Source organism: Myotis daubentonii, chromosome 12 (genome assembly GCF_963259705.1).
Source record: "Myotis daubentonii chromosome 12, mMyoDau2.1, whole genome shotgun sequence".
NCBI classification, from domain to species: Eukaryota; Metazoa; Chordata; class Mammalia; order Chiroptera; family Vespertilionidae; genus Myotis; species Myotis daubentonii.
Genome location: NC_081851.1, coordinates 72,556,326 through 72,577,934, shown reverse-complemented (window position 1 = coordinate 72,577,934; position 21,609 = coordinate 72,556,326). Strand labels below are relative to the sequence as shown.

The 21,609-nt window shown below is 41.5% G+C and overlaps 1 protein-coding gene across 7 annotated transcripts in view; it reads right to left on the bottom strand.

Annotated features, from left to right (window-relative positions):
- LDAH (lipid droplet associated hydrolase) overlaps window positions 1-21,609 on the bottom strand; it is an 87,850-nt gene that overhangs the window by 39,908 nt on the left and 26,333 nt on the right. Inside the window, exon 5 of one of the 7 annotated variants that reach the window (XM_059660459.1) lies at window positions 2,448-2,666. The exons of 4 other annotated variants lie outside the window; for them this stretch is intronic. In XM_059660459.1, the coding sequence (XP_059516442.1) occupies window positions 2,463-2,666 (204 nt within the window). In that variant the 3' untranslated portion in view covers window positions 2,448-2,462. Of the gene's footprint in view, window positions 1-2,447; window positions 2,667-20,384; window positions 20,573-20,615; window positions 20,922-21,609 lie in introns of those variants that run through there. 2 more of the 7 variants (XM_059660460.1, XM_059660461.1) reach the window with 2 other exon arrangements.

Genomic DNA, 21,609 nt, shown 5'->3' with positions numbered 1-21,609 from the left:
TTTATTAGATAGGATAGGGTTGTTGCATATAACCTATGTACATGCTCCCATATACATTAAATTATCTCTAGATTACTTATACCTAATACAATGTAAATGCCATGTAAATAGTTGCAATACAGCAGTGATGGTGAGCCTATGACAAGCGTGTCAGAGGTGACATGCCAACTCATTTTTTTATTATTTTTTTTATTGCTTAAAGTATTACAAAGAGCACTACATAGGTCTCCTTTTTTTTTCTCCCCTTGACATTCCCCCGGGCTCCCCTACCCCCCAGTGCCTTATGTCCATTGGTTATGCTTATATGCATGCATACAAGTCCTTCAATTGATTTCTTACCCCCCCTTCCCGCCTCCCAATCCTCCCCAGCCTTCCCACTGTAGTTTGACAGTCTGTTTGATGCTGCTCTGCCTCTGTATCTATTTTTGCTCATCAGTTTATAATGGTCTTTATTATCCATAAATGAGTGAGATCATGTGGTATTTTTCTTTCATTTGACTGGCTTATTTCACTTAGCATAATGCTCTCCAGTTCCATCCATGCTGTTGCAAATGGTAAAAATTCCTTCTTTTTTTACAGCAGCATAGTATTCCATCGTGTAGATGTATCACAGTTTTCTAATCCATTCATCTACTGATGGGCACTTAGGCTGTTTCCAGATCTTAGCTATGGTAAATTGTGCTGCTATGAACATAGGGGTGCATATATCCTTTCTGATTGGTGTTTCTGGCTTCTTGGGATATATTCCTAGAAGTGGGATCACTGGGTCAAATGGGAGTTCCATTTTTAGTTTTTTGAGGAAACTCCATACTGTTCTCCACAGTGGCTGCACCAGTCTGCATTCCCACCAGCAGTGAACGAGGATTCCTTTTTCTCCACATCCTCTCCAACACTAGTCATTTGTTGATTTGTTGATGATAGCCATTCTGACAGGTGTGAGATGGTACCTCATTGTTGTTTTGATTTGCATCTCTCAGATGATTAGTGACTTTGAGCATGTTTTCATATGTCTCTTGGCTTTCTGAATGTCCTCTTTTGAAAGTGTCTATTAAGGTCCTTTGCCCATTTTTGATTGGGTTGTTTATCTTCCTTTTGTTAAGTTGTATGAGTTCCCTATAAATGTTGGAGATTAAACCCTTATTGGTGATTACATTGGCAAATATGTTCTCCCATGCAGTGGGCTTTCTTGTTGTTTTGTTGATGGTTTCTTTTGCAGTGCAGAAACTTTTTATTTTGATGTAGTACCATTTGTTTACTTTCTCTTTAGTTTCCAATGCCCTAGGAGATGTATCGGTGAAGAAATTGCTTCGGCATATGTCTGAGATTTTGTTGCCTTTGGATTCCTCTAGTATTTTTATGGTTTCCCGTCTTACATTTAAGTCCTTTATCCATTTTGAGTTTATTTTTGTGTTTGGTGTAAGTTGGTGGTCTAGTTTCATTTTTTTGCATGTATCTATCCAATTTTCCCAACACCATTTATTGAAGAGACTGTCTTGACTCCATTGTATGTTCTTGTCTCCTTTGTCAAATATTGACATTTTTTTGGTTGATTTTTCTTTGTTAAATGGCATTTAAATATATAAAATAAATATCAAAAATATAAATCTCTGTTTTACTATGGTTGCAAATATCAAAAAATTTCTATATGTGACACGGCACCAGAGTTAAGTTAGGGTTTTTCAAAATGCTGACACGCCGAGCTCAAAAGGTTCGCCATCACTGCTATACAGTACTGTTTCAGGATCAACTCTCTGGAATTCTTTCATTTTGAATATTTTTGATCTGCTATTGGTTGAATCCACAGATGCAGAACCCGCAGATGAGGACCAACTGCAGATACACTTGCTCTCTCTCTTCCCCCATCGTGTGTGTGTGTGTGTGTGTGTGGGTGTGGGTGTGTGTGTGTGTATGAGGGAGAAAGAGAGAGAGAGACAGATGGAGACAAACGGGGAGGGGGAGAGGCAAAGCAAATGAGGTTAAATATTAACAGTAATAAACCTGGGTTAAATGTATATGGTGTTCTATGTACTATTCTTTTTTTTTTTTTTTAAATATATTTTATTGATTTTTTACAGAGAGGAAGGGAGAGAGATAGAGAGTTAGAAACATCGATGAGCGAGAAACATCGATCAGCTGCCTCCTGCACATCTCCCACTGGGGATGTGCCCGCAACCCAGGTACATGCCCTTGACCGGAATCGAACCTGGGACCTCTCAGTCCGCAGGCCGACGCTCTATCCACCGAGCCAAACCAGTTTCGGTCTATGTACTATTCTTATTCTTGTAACTTTTCTGTGAGTTTGAAGTTATTTCCAAATAAATTGTCAAAAAATAAAGTACAGTCCACCACTGCCCTCTATCCTGCAGCCATGGCACTTCCAATCCCCTTTATCTTGCATCTACTCTTCTTATCAAGGGAGTGTCACCTTCGGACACACTGATTCATGCATACCTGTATGTTGATTACCATCTCCCCCTTAGCAGACTGAACTCTGGGGGGACTGAGCTTCCTTCGTGCTCTAAGTCTGGAGCGGGTGCAGCAGCAGTGCATGACACATGGCAGCGTGAATGGGTTTGGTGAGGGGCACTGGGTCCCGCAAGATGACTGCCTCGTCCTGAACCTCCAAGCAAGTCCTCCTCCCCATGCCAGCTCAGGCCTAGAGGGTTCTGTATAAAATTGAAAGAGAGAGCTTCTTTACCTGGGTACACTGGGCATAGAGACAGGGGGCGGAAAAGGCCACCATGAAAAGGATTAAATGAAAGTCCAAACACTAAGTGCTGACACTCCCACCTAAAAACCCAGACTCCTGTGCTGTTTTGCTTTGATGATGCTGCCCTCAGGCAGGAGATCTGAACTTTTTTTTGTCTTTTGAGAAACTGAATGGCTCCAGAGAAAAACATACAGATCACAACATTGGGGAACGGCGCCCAACATGTCAGGACACCTGTCCAACACCCTGCAGTGATGCTGACTAGCTGACCAGACTCACTTCCACCCAAAACCTCCCAGGATTTTCACTGCTTCTTTCTTAAATAGAAGCAGATAACGAAGGAATGTCAGGATTTCAGGAAAGCTTCAATTACAGTAGTCAGATTAACACAAACAAAACATGAGCAAAGGGATTCAGATGAACAGAGACAATGCAAGAGTACAGCAAAACTCCAAATATTTGTCGTCCTCAGAGAGTGTGAGTGAGCCATGAAATAATAGAAAGGATAACACAAAACGGGAACAAAAAATAAGAAATTATCTCAGAACATATTTGCATGAAGGCTGAAATCCAAAGTTCAATGAGATAAATTCCAAGATATAATTGGGAAAATAACCCACATTTCTCATTGTATACAACCAAAAATTAAAAAACACACCAAAAAAACAGAGATGGACAATGGAAACCAAAATAAATCCAGAGAATCATTTATGGAGAAAACAAAGAGAAAAAAAAAATACTAGAGAAGTTTTCAGTATGTTAGCATGCCAATTTCCAGATGAAAAAGGATAAACAATCCACAAAATATCATCGTAAAACATAATCATGGGGATAAAGATTCTAAAACTGTCCAGAGGAAAAACAGGTCCCCAAAAGAATACAAAACTCGAACTGGCATACTTCTCAGTGGCAAAGCCTGAAGAACTTGAAGCTAGGCAACAACAGCTGGTAACAGTGGATGCGGGGGTGGGGGTGGCAGACCAGCTACTGCAGAGCAATCTTCCTGCCAAGAACATTAGGAAAGCTGGAAAAAGTATTTATTTAAAGTGCTTTTGAAAGCATCAAAGGCAGAGGTGATCCGAAAGGCCAAAATTCTAGAGAACAATGGAACTCAGAGAGGTGTGCTGAAATCGCTCGTCTTCATTATTGACCGATTTGCCAGCAACAGCTAAAAGAGCAAGAAGCTAAACGGGGTTTCTAGAAGTTTTCTTTGGCTCAAGTGTCAAAATGTGGGTGCTGGGTGCCCAGTGAAAAGAAAGCACCCTGGGCTCTCAGTGGGACCCAGTAAGGGGCCACCCCCAGGCACAGTGATGAACGGGAAGCAGACCCGTCCTCACGGAGGGAGCTTGGTTTCGCCCAGTCCCGAAGGCAGTAAAGTCACTGGTCCTTACTAAAACTGCTGGTCAACAGCAAAAGCAAACCCGCCCTGGAGGAAAACAGGAGCCTCCTATTGTCAATACAACTTTTCATACATAATGATAGGTATTCAATTAAAAAAACAACCACCTCACCAAGCCATGATGGTTAATTTTCTGTGTCAATTTGACAGGCCAAGAGTGGCCAGATATGTGGTCAAACACTATTCTGAGTGTGTCTGTGAGGGTGTTTTGGATGAGACTAACATCCGAGCTGCGAGGCCAAGCAGAGCAGATTGCCCTCCCAATGCTGGTGGGCCGCATCCAATCAGTGGGAGGCCCAAATAAGCAGAAAAACCATGAGAGAGAAGTCCCTCTACAGCTGCCCCTGACCTGGAAACTGCCTTTTCTTCTGCCTTTGGACTCAAAGGGAAACATCTGCTCTTCCTGGACCTTGGGCTTGACAGCTTTCGCAGTGATGGCGAACCTATGACACGCGTGTCAGAGGTGACACGCGAACTCATTTTTTTGGTTGATTTTTCTTTGTTAAATGGCATTTAAATATATAAAATAAATATCAAAAATATAAGTCTTTGTTTTACTATGGTTGCAAAGATCAAAAAATTTCTATATGTGACACGGCACCAGAGTTAAGTTAGGGTTTTTCAAAATGCTGACACGCCGAGCTCAAAAGGTTCGCCATCACTGGACTAGAGCATACATCACCACCTCTCCTGGGTCTCCAGGTTACTGACTACAGATCCTGGCACTTGTCAGTTTCCGTAATGGTGTTAGCCACTTCCCTCTAGTCGAATTCTTTCTGTAGATACACACACGTCCCATTGGTTCAGTTTCTCTGGAGAACCCCAACTAGTACAAAACTGCACGAGACTTAGATACTAGAACGATCAGACACAATCTTTATTTTTATTTCAAATATGTCATCTCTGAGTTTTTATATTTTAAGAATAAAAATTGTACTTTTAAAATTATTGACAGTACAAAGGAGAATAAAGTCAGACATAAACTTTAAAATAACTGTAATTAATGTAATCAAATTAAGTAACAAGATGTAGAATTTCAGGAACTGGTAATTATAAAAATAACGAAGTGGAAATTCTATAAGCAAAAAAATGAATAACTGAAATTGAGAATGCCATAGATGGGTTTAAAAGCAGTTCATACATAGTTAAAGTGAGGATAAGAATATGTTTAAATTGAAGTAGGGAGAGAAAAAAGTTATTGTGTGTAAGTTATACCTCAATTTAAAAAAGAAAGCCTCAAAAATTTAATAGGAAAAATCAAATAAATATGCAATGCCTATCATACAAGGTAGAATATATAAGAATTATGAGAAAAAGGGTTACAAAGGAAGGATGGTAGAAATAATGGGAAGAATTGGGAAAAGAGTTCGCGTAGGAGTTTGCATTTGAGATGACTGATTTTAAAAGATGGACAGAGGCACCAGTTAGGTGGTGGTAGAACAAAGCAGAAAGGAAGTAGACAACAAGAAATAATAATAGTTAGGAGGCAGCACTAGGCATGTCTAGGGCAGAGAGAGGGACTGTGACGGAAGGAGACACCATGAGGCCACCTTCCTCAGAGGACCTTGAGAAGAAGTCCCCTGGCACCCAGATAATTGGGATCTGTCCCTAAGTTTTTATGAAATAATCATTCATATGACATTGCTGAAGGCCTCAGAGCCTGTCTCCTCTGCACCAGGGCACCAGGAGTCCCGGCATGTTTCTGAGGGTGGTAGGTTATGGAAGAGGAAAGGCTGGGTCTCTAACACTTGGTTTGGCTTACTGCAGAGGCTCCCATAACTCACTGGTGAGGAGATAAATTAAAATTGTTGAGATGGAGCTTCTGAACTTGTTGACAGACTTCATTGATGTGTACTCCCTGTGGATCTGTAGGGCTGACACTGGGAAATGATTTACTGTCTGGTTTCCTAGGGACAAGTTGCCAGAAATGATGCTGGTTTCAGTCCCTATCCATTCATCAATATACCTCTCTGAGACCTGATAATCTGGCATTTCCCCAACCAAACCCAATCAGCCTGACCTGGCCTAGAATGCAAGGTCTTAAAGCAGCCACGTTTTATTCTTGTGAAGCATCTTTCACACGGTGCCTGCTAGGCTTTTTCCACTTCAGGGAATTTTTGTGTGGCCTACGATGCATATTGTTCACAGATTTTCCACCCGAGCAAGAAGGGAGGGTGAAACAGCCTCATGCACACTGGGTAACCATATTAGACAGCTCTTCCCTTCCTGAAAGATCACATTCATAGTTTTCATCTCTACAAACTGATAGATCTAAAAAGAATCTTCTTGCTGGCATAAACAATAGCCACCCAAAAAATTTCACAGAATTTTGCTCATCTGTTTGCACTCGTTTCCATGTTTACCTCTTCTCTGTTATGCTCTGTCCACTGAGACTCTATGAATTTGCTCTTCTGTGAACACCCACTTAATTAGCATAACAATGTCTAAATGTAGCAAGGTGCCAGCTATGTTTTCCAGACCTGTATCCATCCAACTGCAAGGGTATTCAAAAATACAACACCTGCCCTAGATGGTTTGGCTCAGTGGATAGAGCGTCAGCCTATGGACTGAAAGGGCACATGCCCGGGTTGTGGGCTCAATCCCTGGGAGGGATTTAATTTAATTCTCTCTCATCATTGATGTTTCTATCTCTCTCTCCCTCTCCCTTCTGCTCTGAAATATCCTATATAATAAAAGAGAAACATGCAAATTAACCATCCCTTTGCTACGCTCAAGCCACGCCCACCAGCCAATGAGGAGTATGCAAATTAACCCGACAAAGATGGTGGGTATTTTGCATACACAGAGCAGAGTGGGAGAGCCAGCAGCTTGGGGGGGGGCGTGGCTCTCTCTCGGTCGCTTCCTTGGGGGGACGTGGCTCCCTCCGTCACTGGACGGAGAGCAGAGCAGGAGAGCCGGTGGCAGCCCCAGGACCAGAAGCAGAAGCCCAGAGCGCAGGGAGCACCAGGAATGCTGGGAATCATAGTTCTGGTGGCAGACGGATCTAGACACTAGAGCAAAGTGAGCCTGGAGCAAGTTACTATTGCAGTTGGGGATGGAGGGAAAGCAAAGGTGAGAGACATAAGTAAAATCAGAGTGCCTAGGAAAAATTAAAGGGAAGATATCCTAAAACTTTCAGGAAATCTCCACCAATGAAGCAAAGAAAAAAAATGCCTCTATTAATCTGTGAGCAACAAACCAAACTGAATTGGGGGAGTCTCAGACAATTCACTCATATGATTGCAAAGACAGACAGAAATTCCCAGATTGGAGAGAGTGCAGGTTGGGCTGAGGCACCCCCCCTCGACCCCCTCCTGCCCAGTGCATGAATCTTCATGCACTGGGCCCCTAGTATATTTATGAAAGACAACACCTCTGTCTTAGCATGAGCCACCTATTCATATCCCAGAGCCTTTAAAGTCTTTATCTCTATGAACCTCATGATCTGATGAAATGTGAACATGCCTGTATTTAAAAATGTTTTTATTTATTCTAGAGAGAGAGAAAGATCAATGAGAGAGACACATCGATTGGCTGCTTCCCACAAGCCCCCCAGCAGGGATGAACCTGCAACCTGGGCATGGGTCCCAAATGGGAATCAAACCGACAAATCTCAGTACATGGGACAAAGCTCTACCAACTGAGCCACACCAGCTAGGGCTGTGTTTTGAATACGGTCTGCTTCTGTCTAGTGGTAGGATGAATGATGATGCCAATCCCAACCTCCAATTCTGTTATCACATTCAAGTAACAATCATGAGGCAGGCCATCAAAAGGCATGCCTGTCCTACAAATTGAGTAGAACAGGAAGATTAGGTAAGACAGGGGAAGAGGCTAGGATGGCTGCTACTGGCAAAAATGCTGCTCCTGACTTAGTGCCACTCCTGGTCTTAACAGTGGGTTTTACTGCAGAGATACCATGAAGTTCACCTGAGCAATTAATTTCCCTTGTATTTGTTATCTATCGTGGTGTAACAGATGATCAAAACTTTCTCCTGAACCAGCTTTCTGCTATGAAGTCATACATCAAAAATTTTTTTTAAATAAAAAAAATGCATAATCATTAAATAACTATAATAATGAAGAAATATCTATAATAATAAAAGTGTAACATGCTAATTACACCGGGCAGCCAAACAACCTTCCAGATGAAACCACAGGGGTGGGTGGGGGGGCGAGGCAGAGGTGGTTAGGGACAATCAGGCAGGCAGGCGAGCAGTTAGGGGCATCAGGTGGCAGTCGAGTGGTTAGGAGCAATCAGGCAGGCAGACAGGCGAGCGGTTAGGAGCCAGTGGTCCCGGATTGCGAGAGGGATGTCCGACTGCCAATTTAGGCCCGAACCGGCAGGGATCGAGGGATGTCCAACTGCCAGTTTAGGCAGTGGTGTAACAGATGATCAGACATCCCCCAAGGAGTCCCAGATTGCGAGAGGGTTCAGGCTGGGCTGATGGACCCCCCTCCCCCCCACCCCGTGCACGAATTTCGTGCACTGGGCTTCTGATATATATATATATATATATATATATATATATATATATATATATATATATATATATGTAAAATAGAGAATTAAAGGAAATTTAAAAATTAAATAGAAAAAAAATCACCCCAAAACTCACACCCCAAATATAGCTACTATATTCATTTTGGTAATTTTATTTTCAAACTTTTTAATGTATGTTTTCTTTTGATATATATTCTCTATGTAGCTTCACATCTATTCTATAATTAACTTTTATGTATTACAGGGCCTTTTGAAGATATTCTATATAATAAAGAGCTAATATGCTAGTTAGCAGCAGAACGACCTTTGGACGAAGCCAGGGCTGCGAGGGCTGGCCAGGGCTGCGAGGGCCAAGCCCCTTGCATGAATCTCGTGCATTGGGCCTCTAGTAATGTTAATAATTCACATTCCATACTCTACTTAACCTTCCCTTTCAAGTCAGACTTTAGGATGTTTTCAATTTTTTTGTTACAACAAATAATATTTTTGTACCCGAGTGTTTTCTATCATTAAGATTTTCTTAATATAGATTCCAAAGAAAATAATTAGTAGGTTCAAGGGTTATGAACACATTTTATAGGAGTTATTTTTTTCTGATACCACATGATCATTGTATAAAGAAGAACCAATGTAGAGTCTCCACCTCCAATACACCCTTACCTCTAACTCCAGAGATCACCATTATATGCTCCCTGGTGTTTACCTGTTCAGACTTTCTACAGAAGTATACACACACAACACTGAACTTTTCTTTTAAATACTGCAATAGTAGCAGCTCATTTTGATAACTGTCGAGAGACACTCATTAAACATTAGGAAGTACTACTATACTTAATAAGTAGACATTAAGTCCTACCATATGTTAATTTATTAAGTACTATGTGACACATGGTGCTACCTACAGAGTATTTGATAGATTTTTATTAGCTATTTCTTCAGTGAGTTATCTGTTCATGTTCTTTGTACCTTTATCAAAGAAGCTGTTATAATAAGTTAATGTTTTAGCCTAGTGGCCAGGAACATGGACTCTGGAGTCAAACACACCGGTTCAAATCTTAGCAGATGCTTACTTAGCTGTTTAACCTCGAGCAAGTTACTTTTGCCCTTCCTAAGTCAGTTTCCTAATGTACACTATGGGAATAGTTATAGCCCTCCCAGAGTGGTTAAAAGGATTAAATAAGATCCATAAATTATAACTGTAGTAATATAGTAATAACCATAGTAAATCAGCTAATAATTCAATCTTTACTTTAAATATCTACAAGAGAATTCAGTATCTTAAATAAATATTTACATCTTGATAAATATAAATAACAGTGCAAAACCAGCAAGTTATCCTTTTTTTCTTATCTTTATTATCTTCTCTGATCTAAGCACAGACACTCAGGGACAGGTTTTAAAGTGACCCATATAAAATCACAAACTCTTACACCAAATTTTTCTATAACAAATACCTTACTTTAAACCATTTCACATTCTGCTTTAAGAAGCTAGTTATTGAGTTATAAAGGCAATCTGTGGTAGAGTTAGTATGTTAAGTACTCTCGATACTACAGTAATCTTCAAAGGCACATTTACTTTTACTTACTTTCCCACTTTCCTGAAATTTACAAATACATTAACTTTTATAACTGGAAAGAAAAACCTTTAATTTAAAGAAAGATCCTGCAAACAGACTGTAAAAAGACATTTAAGGACAAAGAAAATCTGATCTGGGCTGTATCAGCTGATATCAAAGCACTGCCATTAACTTTATCAGGTGTGATAATGACATGACAGTTATATAAGAAAAGTTCCTTTTAAAAGATGCATACTGAATTACTTAAGGGTGAAATATTTTGAGGGCTATATTTATTTATGTATTTGTTAATCATCACTGGAGGATGCATTTCCATTGATCTTTTAGAGAGAGTGGAAAAGAGAGGGAAAGAGAGAAACACTGATGTGAGAGAAACACAAACCCCGACCAGGGCCCGAACCAGGGAGGAGCCTGCAACCAAGGTACGTGTCCTTAACCACAATCGAACCCAGGACCCTTTGGTCAGGAGGCCAATGCTCTACCAACGGAGCCAAACCGGCTAGGGCTTTGAGGGATATAATTTACCAGAAAGTATTCAAGAAAAAAAATGAGGCAAAAGTAATAAAATATTAGTAGCTCTATTAATCTGGATAATGGATATCTGAAGATTCATTACACACTTATTTTTATTTTTCAGCTTGAAATTTTTCATAATAAAAAATTTAAATGATCCATTAAAAAAGGAGTCTCTTTCCTTTCCATCTAGAGTAGCTTAGATAGCTCTATTTATGCTTCAGTAAGATGGGCTACAACTGAATAAACCTTTAAACTCTTTACACACCTTTCCTTGACCAGGCCTGAGTTCCCTATCCTTACAACACACTGGGGCACCAGTGATTAGCTAAAGGCCCTCATACAACAGACTAGTTACTTCCATCATGAGAAGAATATTCTGAAAATCTGTTACACTGCCACGTATTCAGCTACCTCAGTGCCAAAAGACAATAACATAGACACCAGAGCTTGCTGGAATGCAGGAGGCCACTGCAAAACACAAGATTGAGAACTTGTGCACAAAAGCTCAGGGCTTGAATCAACTTCTGCTGACATACCTCTGCTACCTTTGCTGTTTAAATATAAGCATAACCAATGGACGCAAGACACTGTCGGGGGCCGGTGAGGGCATGTGCGGGGGTGGGGGGGGCGTAGGGGAGGCAAGGGGAAGGTCAATGGGGGGGGAAAAGAGAGAGATGTACTACTATTCGTAATACTTTAAATAAAATAAAAAATTTTTAAAAAAAGACTTCAAAGAAATGAAAATGAAACCTATAGTCCCACCCAGGTTTGACCGTGGTAACTCAAAGGAATGAGAAAATACGTCTTGGTAGTGCCGTTTCCCTGAACAAGCGGACGTCAGCACCTTCATTCCAGGGGTCGCTGCGCTTGGAGAGAAGGTCATGGGTGGAAAGAGCCAGAATACATGAACTATGGAAAAACCCTCCTTTAAAGGACTTGATTGGCATCCTCCTCCTTCCAAGGGATGATCTAAGGCAGAACTGACATGTTCTGGAAGGATTAGGACAGACTTAACTGTCCACTGATCTCAAGACATCCCATGTTCCAAGCCTTTGGAAAGCCCAGGCTTGGTGGTCCTCAAACTTGAGCATCCAACGGAATCACCGGCAGCATTAGTCAAGAACACTGATTGGCGTTCCCAGCCCTACGGTTTTGGATGCAACAGGTCAGGGTGGGGCCCAATAATCTGCATTTCTAACAAGTTCCTGAGTGACACTGATGCCACTTTGAGAACCTCTGGCTTAGCCAGCTGCACGAGTGCCTAGTGTCCTCCATTACAGCCCATTCACAGCTACTCACAGCTACTCCTGGGCCAGGAAGAGGTGGTGACAGCATGTGTTCAGGCAGTAAACGCAAGGTTTCTCTGGCTAGCAGCCACTGCACTTCATTCGCCCTACCTATCCCTTTAAACGCACTCACGAACTCCCAGTGTCCTGGGCCTGTGAGAGGATGAGGGGGATTTTCCACATCTGACAGGATCACGGATACACAAATACTCAAGTGGTTCAATATTTAAATCTGAAGAGTGTTCAGAAATTCTCAGATGAAATGCATTAGATAAAGCACTAAGTATTAACATGCATGAAGAATGTTCTATTATAAACCCCTGTTTTCACTTTCTTGCAGCTTTCCAAAAAATTAGCCCTTTGTGGTGAAATTTTCCATGCTTGGTTTCAGCCCAAAGGTGATTTTTTTTCTCTCAAACTTTGAGAAAAATATATTAAATCGTTCTCGGAGTTATGAAAAGATGAAAAAAGCCCACACAATTTTTCCACTTTGAAAGCAATTTCAGGATTTTAAAAAACACGCAGATAACTAAAAATGGCTGAAGTTGAAAAGTTGAAACTTTCCATGTGTCTAGTTTTCAGCAAGGCAGTCTCCTGGGTGGTTCAGAAAAGATAATGTGTGTGCACACTCATAAACATAACTATATCTTGAAATAAATCCATAAGTGATTGAATAGCATTCTATCATACTCAATACAAACTTTCCTCAGCATAGGGGATTTATTATTTTCTGAAATTGAGAGCCTTTCGCAAACCAGAGTGCGTAGTTGTTGATTACCCAATCCCTGTGGTTTCCACACGCCAGGGGTCACTAATGAATGGGCCACATGGACACAACTGTGGAACTACTATGCACTGTTCTGCAGAATACTCCAGTTCCCGTCACACTCTATCTCCCCTCTGCCCCCAGCTCAATTCTAGGATTCTGAGCACTGTCTTCTGAGTTCAATCTCTGCCCTTGGCCCATGCCTCGACACCAACTCCCTTTATCTTCTCTGCTCCAGATCGCTCTCACATGTTCACATTTCTCCCTGAAAGCATCCCCTACTTCCCACTGAATTCCTTCTCCACCCCCACCCCTTGTATTTGAAGAACTCAAATATTAAAGAACAACAGTAGAAACCTTATGGTTAGGTCAAATAGATTTTGGTCGTTTGTCAGGGTAACTTATTGTAGCCATCTATAACCATAACCCTCCTACCTAACACTCCACCTAAAAGCAGAGAATGGAGGGTTAGGAAACAGAATGCAGAGTCTCAGGTCTGCCATTTACTAGCTGACTGACACGTGGGTAGACACATAACTCCATGGAGCTTCAGTCTCCTTATCTGTGAAGTGGGAAAATTAGGTTATTAAACGACCTTGTTACATGTGAACATGTTTTGCAAATTTCAAATGAATGTTGGTTATAATTGTTAGTAATGGCATTGCATCAAATTTAAAAACTGTTTTAGATTTCTAGATTCAAATGAAGAACCAAGTATAAGGTGAAAAAACACTTTTGCAAGGATGCAGTCAAAGATTAAGAAAAATTCAATTTTCCTAGTTTTCAAGTGTGCTTAAAAGACAAACAAAGGAAATCCACTCCAACAAACGTTCCAACATCTCTCTCTGCATTGGCGACTTGCCTCGGCATATGTTAAATTACCTCCCAGTTAAGGACAAACATATTCTTTTGACCAGCTTCTTCCTTGTCATTTTGTCTTCTCTTCATTACTGGCAATTCCTGGATAACTACCCATTTATCACCTGCGACTTCCTCTCCTTATTTCACTAAAAATGCTCTCTTTGAGGTCATCATCAGTGACCTTCCAATGACTAATACTGCCGGGGTCCAGCCCCAGCAGGTCCAGGGGTCCCCAAAGGTGTGGACGGAGTCGGCGAAGAAGGAATGTCACGGAGACAGCGTTCAGTTGATCAGCAGCCTAGCCAGGATCTCCAGCCCGGATCTCCAGAGAGGTTCTGCTTCGGATTTCCAGCGAGGTTCTGTAGCCATGTTATCTCCCTAGGTTCTCCAGCCAGGTTCTGTCCAGGCTCTCCAGTCAGGTTCAGTGTCCAGGTTCCAGTCAGGTTCTCCTGCCAATCTCTGTAGTCAGGTTCAGTCCAGGATCCCTTGCCATGTTCTCCCGCTAGGCTCTGTCTCTAGGCTCCGAGGCCAGTCCCTCTCCAGGATCCTCCGGCATGCTCTCTCCAGCGAAGTTCTTCTGTCTCTAGGCTCCGTGTAGGTTCTGTCTTCTTGATTCTGTTCTGAGTTCTGAGTGTTTCTGTCTTGTTACAACTGTATTTATACCAGTTGATTCAATCCTATCAATCTCTATTACAAAGGTTAGGGCGTTTCTTATCTCCATTCCAGGGAGTAAAGATTATGTAGCTTAAGCATGATTGTTTGTAGTTAAATTGATTAACTACCCGCCTGGCACTTAGTTAAGGAGTTTCATCCCCTCCCTAACTTCAGGGGAAAATCCCTACCTGGGGATTCAACCTTTCTTGGAGAGGTGACCTTGGTTAAAACACAGCGCCAAGAAGGTGAGCAAACATATTAAGAACCGTATGCTATATATGCCAGGTCCCTTGAAACAGCAAGCATGGACCGGCTCCCGGCATAATACCAGAGGCCTCAAGGTCCCTTTCTCTTTACCTTTGTTACACTCAACTCTGCAACCTATTGCTACGTAACATGCCATCCCCCAACTTATGGTTTAAAACCACTGATGATTATTCTTTCTGATTTTGTGGGGTCCAGAATTCAAACAGGGTTCAGCTGGACTTCGGCCCCACATGGCTCACTCCCATGGCTGTACCAGTAGCAGATGGATAGGCTGGAAGGTCCAAGGTTTCACTCACGGGAGTGCCCCCTGATCTGCTGGACTTCTTACGTGGCAGCTGGCTTCCAAGAGGGAGGAAGCAGAAGCTCCCCGTGCCCGAGGCTTGGAAGTACCAGAGCAGCACTTGCACTGCATCCCATTGGTGAAGCCAGTCACATGTCCAGCCCAAGTTCAAAGGGGAAGGAAAAGAGACTTCACCTCTGGAGAGAGGAATGGCAAAGAGTCCGTGGCCACCTTTAATCTACCACATAGCCACAACCCTCTCGACATGTTCTTTCTCTTCTCTTAGCTTTTGTGGTATATTCTAATCTATTCCTTGTTTTTCCTTTTTTTTTACAATGACCCGCAGAAAGATATATATTCTACATTTGTAATCTAGGACATCAACACACTCCTAAGAAGTGAAACAAAAGTTTCACAATACCTACCTTTATTATAACCCCACACACTCTAATGTTTTCTATTCTTAGTTACTCTGTGTGTGTATGTATGTATGTATGTATGTATGTATATATATATATGTGTGTGTGTGTGTGTGTGTGTGTGTGTGTGTGTGTATAATTTTTTTTTCAAATGCTGTTTTGTTTGCAAACATATGCTTCTCTCCTCTGAAGAGGAAAAGACTTCGCAGCCCATTGGTGGCAGACTTGGTCATGTAAGTTGCTCCATCCAATGCAGTGTGAGGAGTGACAAAGTCACTTCCAAGCAGAAGTTTTAAAACACAGTGTGTGGTTCACTGTTTCCTTTTTTATCCTCTGCCATGAGACTGGAATATTCCAGAGAGAAGTTACTCCATCAGTGTGGATTCTGGAAAAGAGTGCATGGAGAGAACTACCTGGGGGCAGCCTACCCTCAAAAGACTTGTATCATGAGCAATAAATGAATCTTTATTGTTAAAAGCCACTGTGTAACTGCAGTGTAGTCCTCCCTGTCTTGATTGATCGCTGGTTGCAACCCACTGAGGTGATTTCAGGAGCCACCAATGGACTGCAGCCAATAGTCTGGAAAATTATGATACCTTTTGCCTTTTCCTCTTCTTCAGACTCCTTGCCACCAAATAGTCATTCCCCTACTATGCATCTACGACCTGTTTCTTTTGTCTCTTAACAACTTCCCTTGGCAAATCCCTTATGCTGTCTTATTTCTCATCTGGATTAGTGAACTCGCCTATCACTTGGTTGTTCACTTTTTTTAAAAAAATATTTTATTGATTTTTTACAGAGAGGAAGGGAGAGAGATAGAGAGCTAGAAACATCGATGAGAGAGAAACATCGATTAGCTGCCTCCTGCACATCCCCCACTGGGGATGTGCCCGCAACCCAGGTACATGCCCTTGACCGGAATCGAACCTGGGACCTTTCAGTCCGCAGGCCGACGCTCTATCCACTGAGCCAAACCGGTTTCGGCGGTTGTTCACTTTTTATTCTACACTCTCTTCCCATTTCATTCTTCTTTTTCAGTAGCGATTACTTTACCTGATGTGGGACTATCATCATCACTGAAGAGTCGCTCCTTGCTGTTCAGAAAGTAGAGTCCAAAGCCTGTAGCCCAAACTCTCTGGTCCTTGCACTTCTATGGGCCTAGGTTCGCACCGCCCCCCACACCCATTGTGTACACTATGCTGCATCCCAATCAGACCATTCACTGCTCTCTTCATGTGCCCAGTGATAACCATTTCTCCTTTTTCATACTGCTTCCACTTCTTACAATGCATAGCAACTCCCTATCACCAAAATATCAAATTCTCTCCTTCTACTCTGACCTGTCCTTCTCCAGTTCAAGCACCTTTGTCATCACACTTTGTCTGATATTCCCAATTGGCAGCCACCTCTCTCTTTAAAACACTCAGAGCCTATGGTACTTCCTCATTTACTGTATCTATATCTATATCTATATCTATATCTATATCTATATCTATATCTATATACTTTTTTATTGATATTTAGAGAGAGGAAAGGAGAGGGATAGAGAGAAACATTGATGAGAGAAACATTGATTGGCTGCCTACTGCACACCCCCTTCTGGGGATCCAGCCCACAACCCGGGCATGTGCCCTGACTGGGAATGGAACCAGTGACCTCCTGGTTCATGGGTCGATGCTCAACCACTGAGCCACACTAGCCAGGCTGCCTTCCATTTCTTATCACTTAATATAAGGACAGGACTCTGACAACAGTATTTTGACAAGTGAATTACTTCTTACTCTCCACTCTCTCTCCAGAACACAGCTTAGTAAAGCTATCTGAATGTTCTCAGGAGCATCTCTAGCTTTGTAGACGTGAAGGTCCACCGGAACAGTGAAGCACACATTCTCAATAATCTCATTATTTGCAGAATATCTGAACTTACAATTTTCCCCTTATGTAGATGGTATGTACTCTTGAATCAGCACCTATGTGCTATCCTAACCCTTTCAGTACAGTTTTCCAAGCTTCTCGGCTGTGCTTGCTGTGTACTTTGAGTCTCTAAACTTGTGAGTACCTAAGAACACGAGTGGGGGTTCCCCAAAGAAACAAAAGACAAAAAAGTTCTGAACAATGACAAATCCATGTACTAATTTTGTCAATTTTACACATATATCTTCATTTAAGACCTGTTCATTCTTATTTGAGACAAAATTCTGTTATCTATTTCCTTTACCCACAGCAAACTAGTAGCAACAAATTCTAAGTAGGAAACAGAAGTGGCACCTAACACTAAGGGAGGAGACAGAAAAACTGTAAAATAAACAGACATGAGAAATATATATTTTTAAAAAGCACTTTCAGAGAAGAAATTTCAGGACATAGGAAAAATCCCTGAAGTTGTATTTTACTGTGTAGTATAATCACACAATCAAAATGATGTCCTTGAATCACGAATTCCTCCATAATTAATATGCTTGTTGAAGAAGGCAGATCAGTAAGTAATATATTTTAGACAAATTTTTATCTAATTTGATAAAACAGTATAGTGGTTAAAGGAGTGGGTTTAAGTAATATGGAAATTTCATTTAGAGAGCAGATATTTTTGTCAACAAAGGAAGCTCTATGTTATTGTGCTTCCTTCCCCCCAAAGGAAAGCCAAATAATATTAAAAAATTAAGTTTTGAAGGATCTGATACCTCTGGAAGGAGAGGACGTAGTATCATTAAATATTATATAAGTTCTTAGAGGAAAATAAAAGTGAAATTATTGAAGTTCACTTCATGACTCAGTGCCGAGCCCAGCTCAGAATCAAGGGCTTTTAACTCCCAACCTTGAAATTTATAAAAACAATTTATTGGCAAAATCAGATGGTCCATTTTAAACATATGAAGGATTGATCTTGAGAGACAGAAGATTCTAGGTAGAGGAATAGGACTCCTACTTCTTTGTTTCTATGTTACCTCCTAGCCCCGCCCCAACTGCTAGAGCAATCTTCATGGGGTCTCTCATTCCTGGAGCCGAAACGTGATGAGTCACATGAGCACACTCCGGGAACAGCTGTAGGCTCTGCTAGTACCCCAAGGTTGAAAGAGCTATCAAACGGCTTCCTAGACTCTCTGTACCCACAGCTAATATAACAGGCCCCACCCTGGAGTCAGACAGAGCCAAGGCTGAGTCCTGGCAAGGCACTTTCCTCACAGTTCCCATCCATAAAATGAAAGATGGGACTAGACCGTCTCTAAAGCCCATCTCAGTGCTAAGGTCCTATGAGTCTAAAATCGTGTTTATTATTGTAAGTCATGACAGCTACTATTTAACAGCTCTCTAATTACCTAGTTTCTCACGCTCTTTTAAAATCCTTCCTTCTGAACTTTACTGTCAAAGCACATGAAGAATTTCTATAATTCTATGTATCAAATTTGCTTAAAGAAAAAGATACTTTAATGCCAGATTTTTAAAAGAGCTATTTTTTTTTAGTATTTTAAAATATAGGTCAGACTATGTTAAAAATGTGCAATAATTCTCTAATAATGATTTTAAGACCAAAGTTTCCTATAATTAGTTACAAAAATATGGTAAAGAACTGAACCAAAATAAAACCAAGCAAACCAGCTACTAAACTACACATATGTCCTTAAAATCTTATGGGAGTCAAATATTCCAGTAAAAATAACAGAAGAGATGGAAACACAAGTTTCTTATTATCACACTTCATATGTTATAAAACATAACAGTTAACTTATTTTTGGCAAAATGATTAGGGATTGCAACACTGGCTTACACAAACTTATTTGATTGTCAAATGCATCTTAAATGGAGCGTGTCATGCTAACTTCAGGCATGCAGGCACCGTGCCGTCGTAGAGTAGCCTAGAGACACTGAAATTTCAACACTTCGGCAGGGATCATACCACCAAAATTAACTGGGCCAGGTGTCTAAAGAGGGTTGGGGGGACTTCAACAATGTAGCTAATTGAAACCAGATAAAGCTTTTGAATAACAAAAAAAAAATCATACAGATGGTCACCCTTCACCCCGAGTGACCTTTATGGACAATTTATTGCACGAGTTATTTTCTAAAATACACCCTTCTTAAGAAAACACAGTTTCACATGTCTCTCTGAAAACTCTATAATCACAGCGTGAGTTATGTGTCCACAAACAGACTAGGTTAAGCTCGTGTTTTCTCTTCCTTTCCCCTTTTCCCTACGATTCCTACAAAAGCAAGAGCACCTGAAGGTGGAGCAAGAATCACAAAGTCCTAAAGCTGAAGAAGTCCTAGGAAGAAGCTACACTGACCTTCAGGTGCCTTGTACTTCTTCCCCGACAGACATTGTGAACGAGAGTCAAAAAGGGAGGTGGGTTCCGAACAAATGTGTAGAACAACTCTTCTCACAGGTGCATGAGAGAGATGATGCACTACATGCAGAACGGGTGTGGAGCGAACAGACAAAACCCCCAAGAACAGATCTGTGATTAAGTCAATAAACTGAAGGACACAGGAGGGAATATTATCTTCTCGGTGTTTATACAATAGTGTACTACTCATCAAGGCTCTCCAGAGAAACGGAAGCAATAGAAGATACGTGGAGATGTATTATATATATGGAGACTCAGTGGCGGGCCTGGCTCATGCAATTAGTCAATCTGCCCTCTGCAAGCTGAGAAGCAGGAAAGCCAGTGGTGTAATCAGGCTTCAGAACTGGGGGTGCCACCGGTGTGAGCCCTGGAGTCTGAAGGCTTGAGAACCCGTAGACCCAATGACCTAGGGCAGGATAAAGTGGATGTCCCAGCTCAAGAAGTGAGAGAAAGAATTCACCCTTCCTCAGAGTTTTTGTTCTCTTTTGTCCCTCAAAGGATTGCACGATGCTAGACCACAGGGAGAGGATCGGTCTTCTGTTCTCAGTCTACTGGTGCAAACAATAACCTCTCCTGGAAACGTCCTCACAGACAAATTCACAAGTATGTTCACCAGCTATCTGGGTGTCCTTATCCCAGTCAGTTAACACATAAAATTAGCCATCACAAACAGTAATGCTATTATTATTTCAAATGTGCAAGTGCTCTTTTAAAAGTGTTTTTAAAGCTTTAAAAACACCCAGAACAACTAATAACGAAAATTTTATTTCGTATCAGTTTGCTACATTTCACTTGACAGGACCAAGTCACTTCCTAGACTGGGAAATAAATTATGTGTGTGTTTCTACATGCTTGATGGTACACCACACCAGTGAACTCCTAACTGTAGGAGTGGTGGGACACGGCCCCCAGGGAGCCTTTCCTTAAATGTTCATGCTCTCGTGTAATCCGCTCCTCTTCGGTGGGGGCTGGACCTAGTGGTTTGCTTCTAACAAACAGAATACCGTAAAGGTAATGGGACTACCATTTCTGTAATTAGGTTACAGTTGTGACTTCCATCTTGCCAGCAGACTCCTTCTCTGGCTCTTCTCCCACACTTGTTCTTCCCAAGCGTTAAGGAACTGACGGTGGCATCCAGCCACTATCAGGGATGAACCAAGACCCTCAGTGTAACAACCTTCGAGGAACTGAGTCCTGCCAACAACCATGCAAATGAGCTTGTAAGCAACTCCCTCTCAACTTGATTTTTCAGATGAGACCTTTTGATTAAAGACTTATGAAAGGCCCTCGAGCAGAGGACCCAGATAAATCATGGTCAGGTCCTAGACGCACAGAAACTGTGAGAAAATAAACATATATTGTTTTACATTGTTAAGTTTTTGGAGCAGTTTGTTACACAGCAGTAGATAACTAACATAGCAGTTAACCTAGTGACGGAGGTAATGATCCACAGTCATTTCCTTAATAGTCACTAACACCTACAGCAAACTTTTAACTTCTAGGCACCCTTTCTAATTCGTTATATCACTCCTCAAAAAATCCTTTGAAGGACATATTACCCCCACTTTATAGATGAAGAACAGAGATACAGAGAGACTCAATAAATTGTCCAAAGTCACCCTGACAAAAGATGACAAAGCAAGTATTTGTGGATATATCTGAACTTCGGTGTTGTGCCAGGGCTCACAGCAATTGTGCAAACAGGACCCCTAAGTGACAGGGCTTGTAAAGATGGTAACCCCTTTTTTTCTTTTTCTTTTTTTAAAAATATTTTTATTGATTTTTTTTACAGAGAGGAAGGGAGAGGGATATAGAGTTAGACACATCGATGAGAGAGAAACATGAAAGAGAAACATCGATCAGCTGCCTCCTGCACAGCCCCCACCGGGGATGGGCCCGCAACCAAGGCACATGCCCTTGACTGGAATCAAACCTGGGACCCTTCAGTCCGCAGGCCGACGCTCTATCCACTGAGCCAAACCAGTCACGGCAAAGATGGTAACCTCTTGCCCTAGCCGGCTTGGC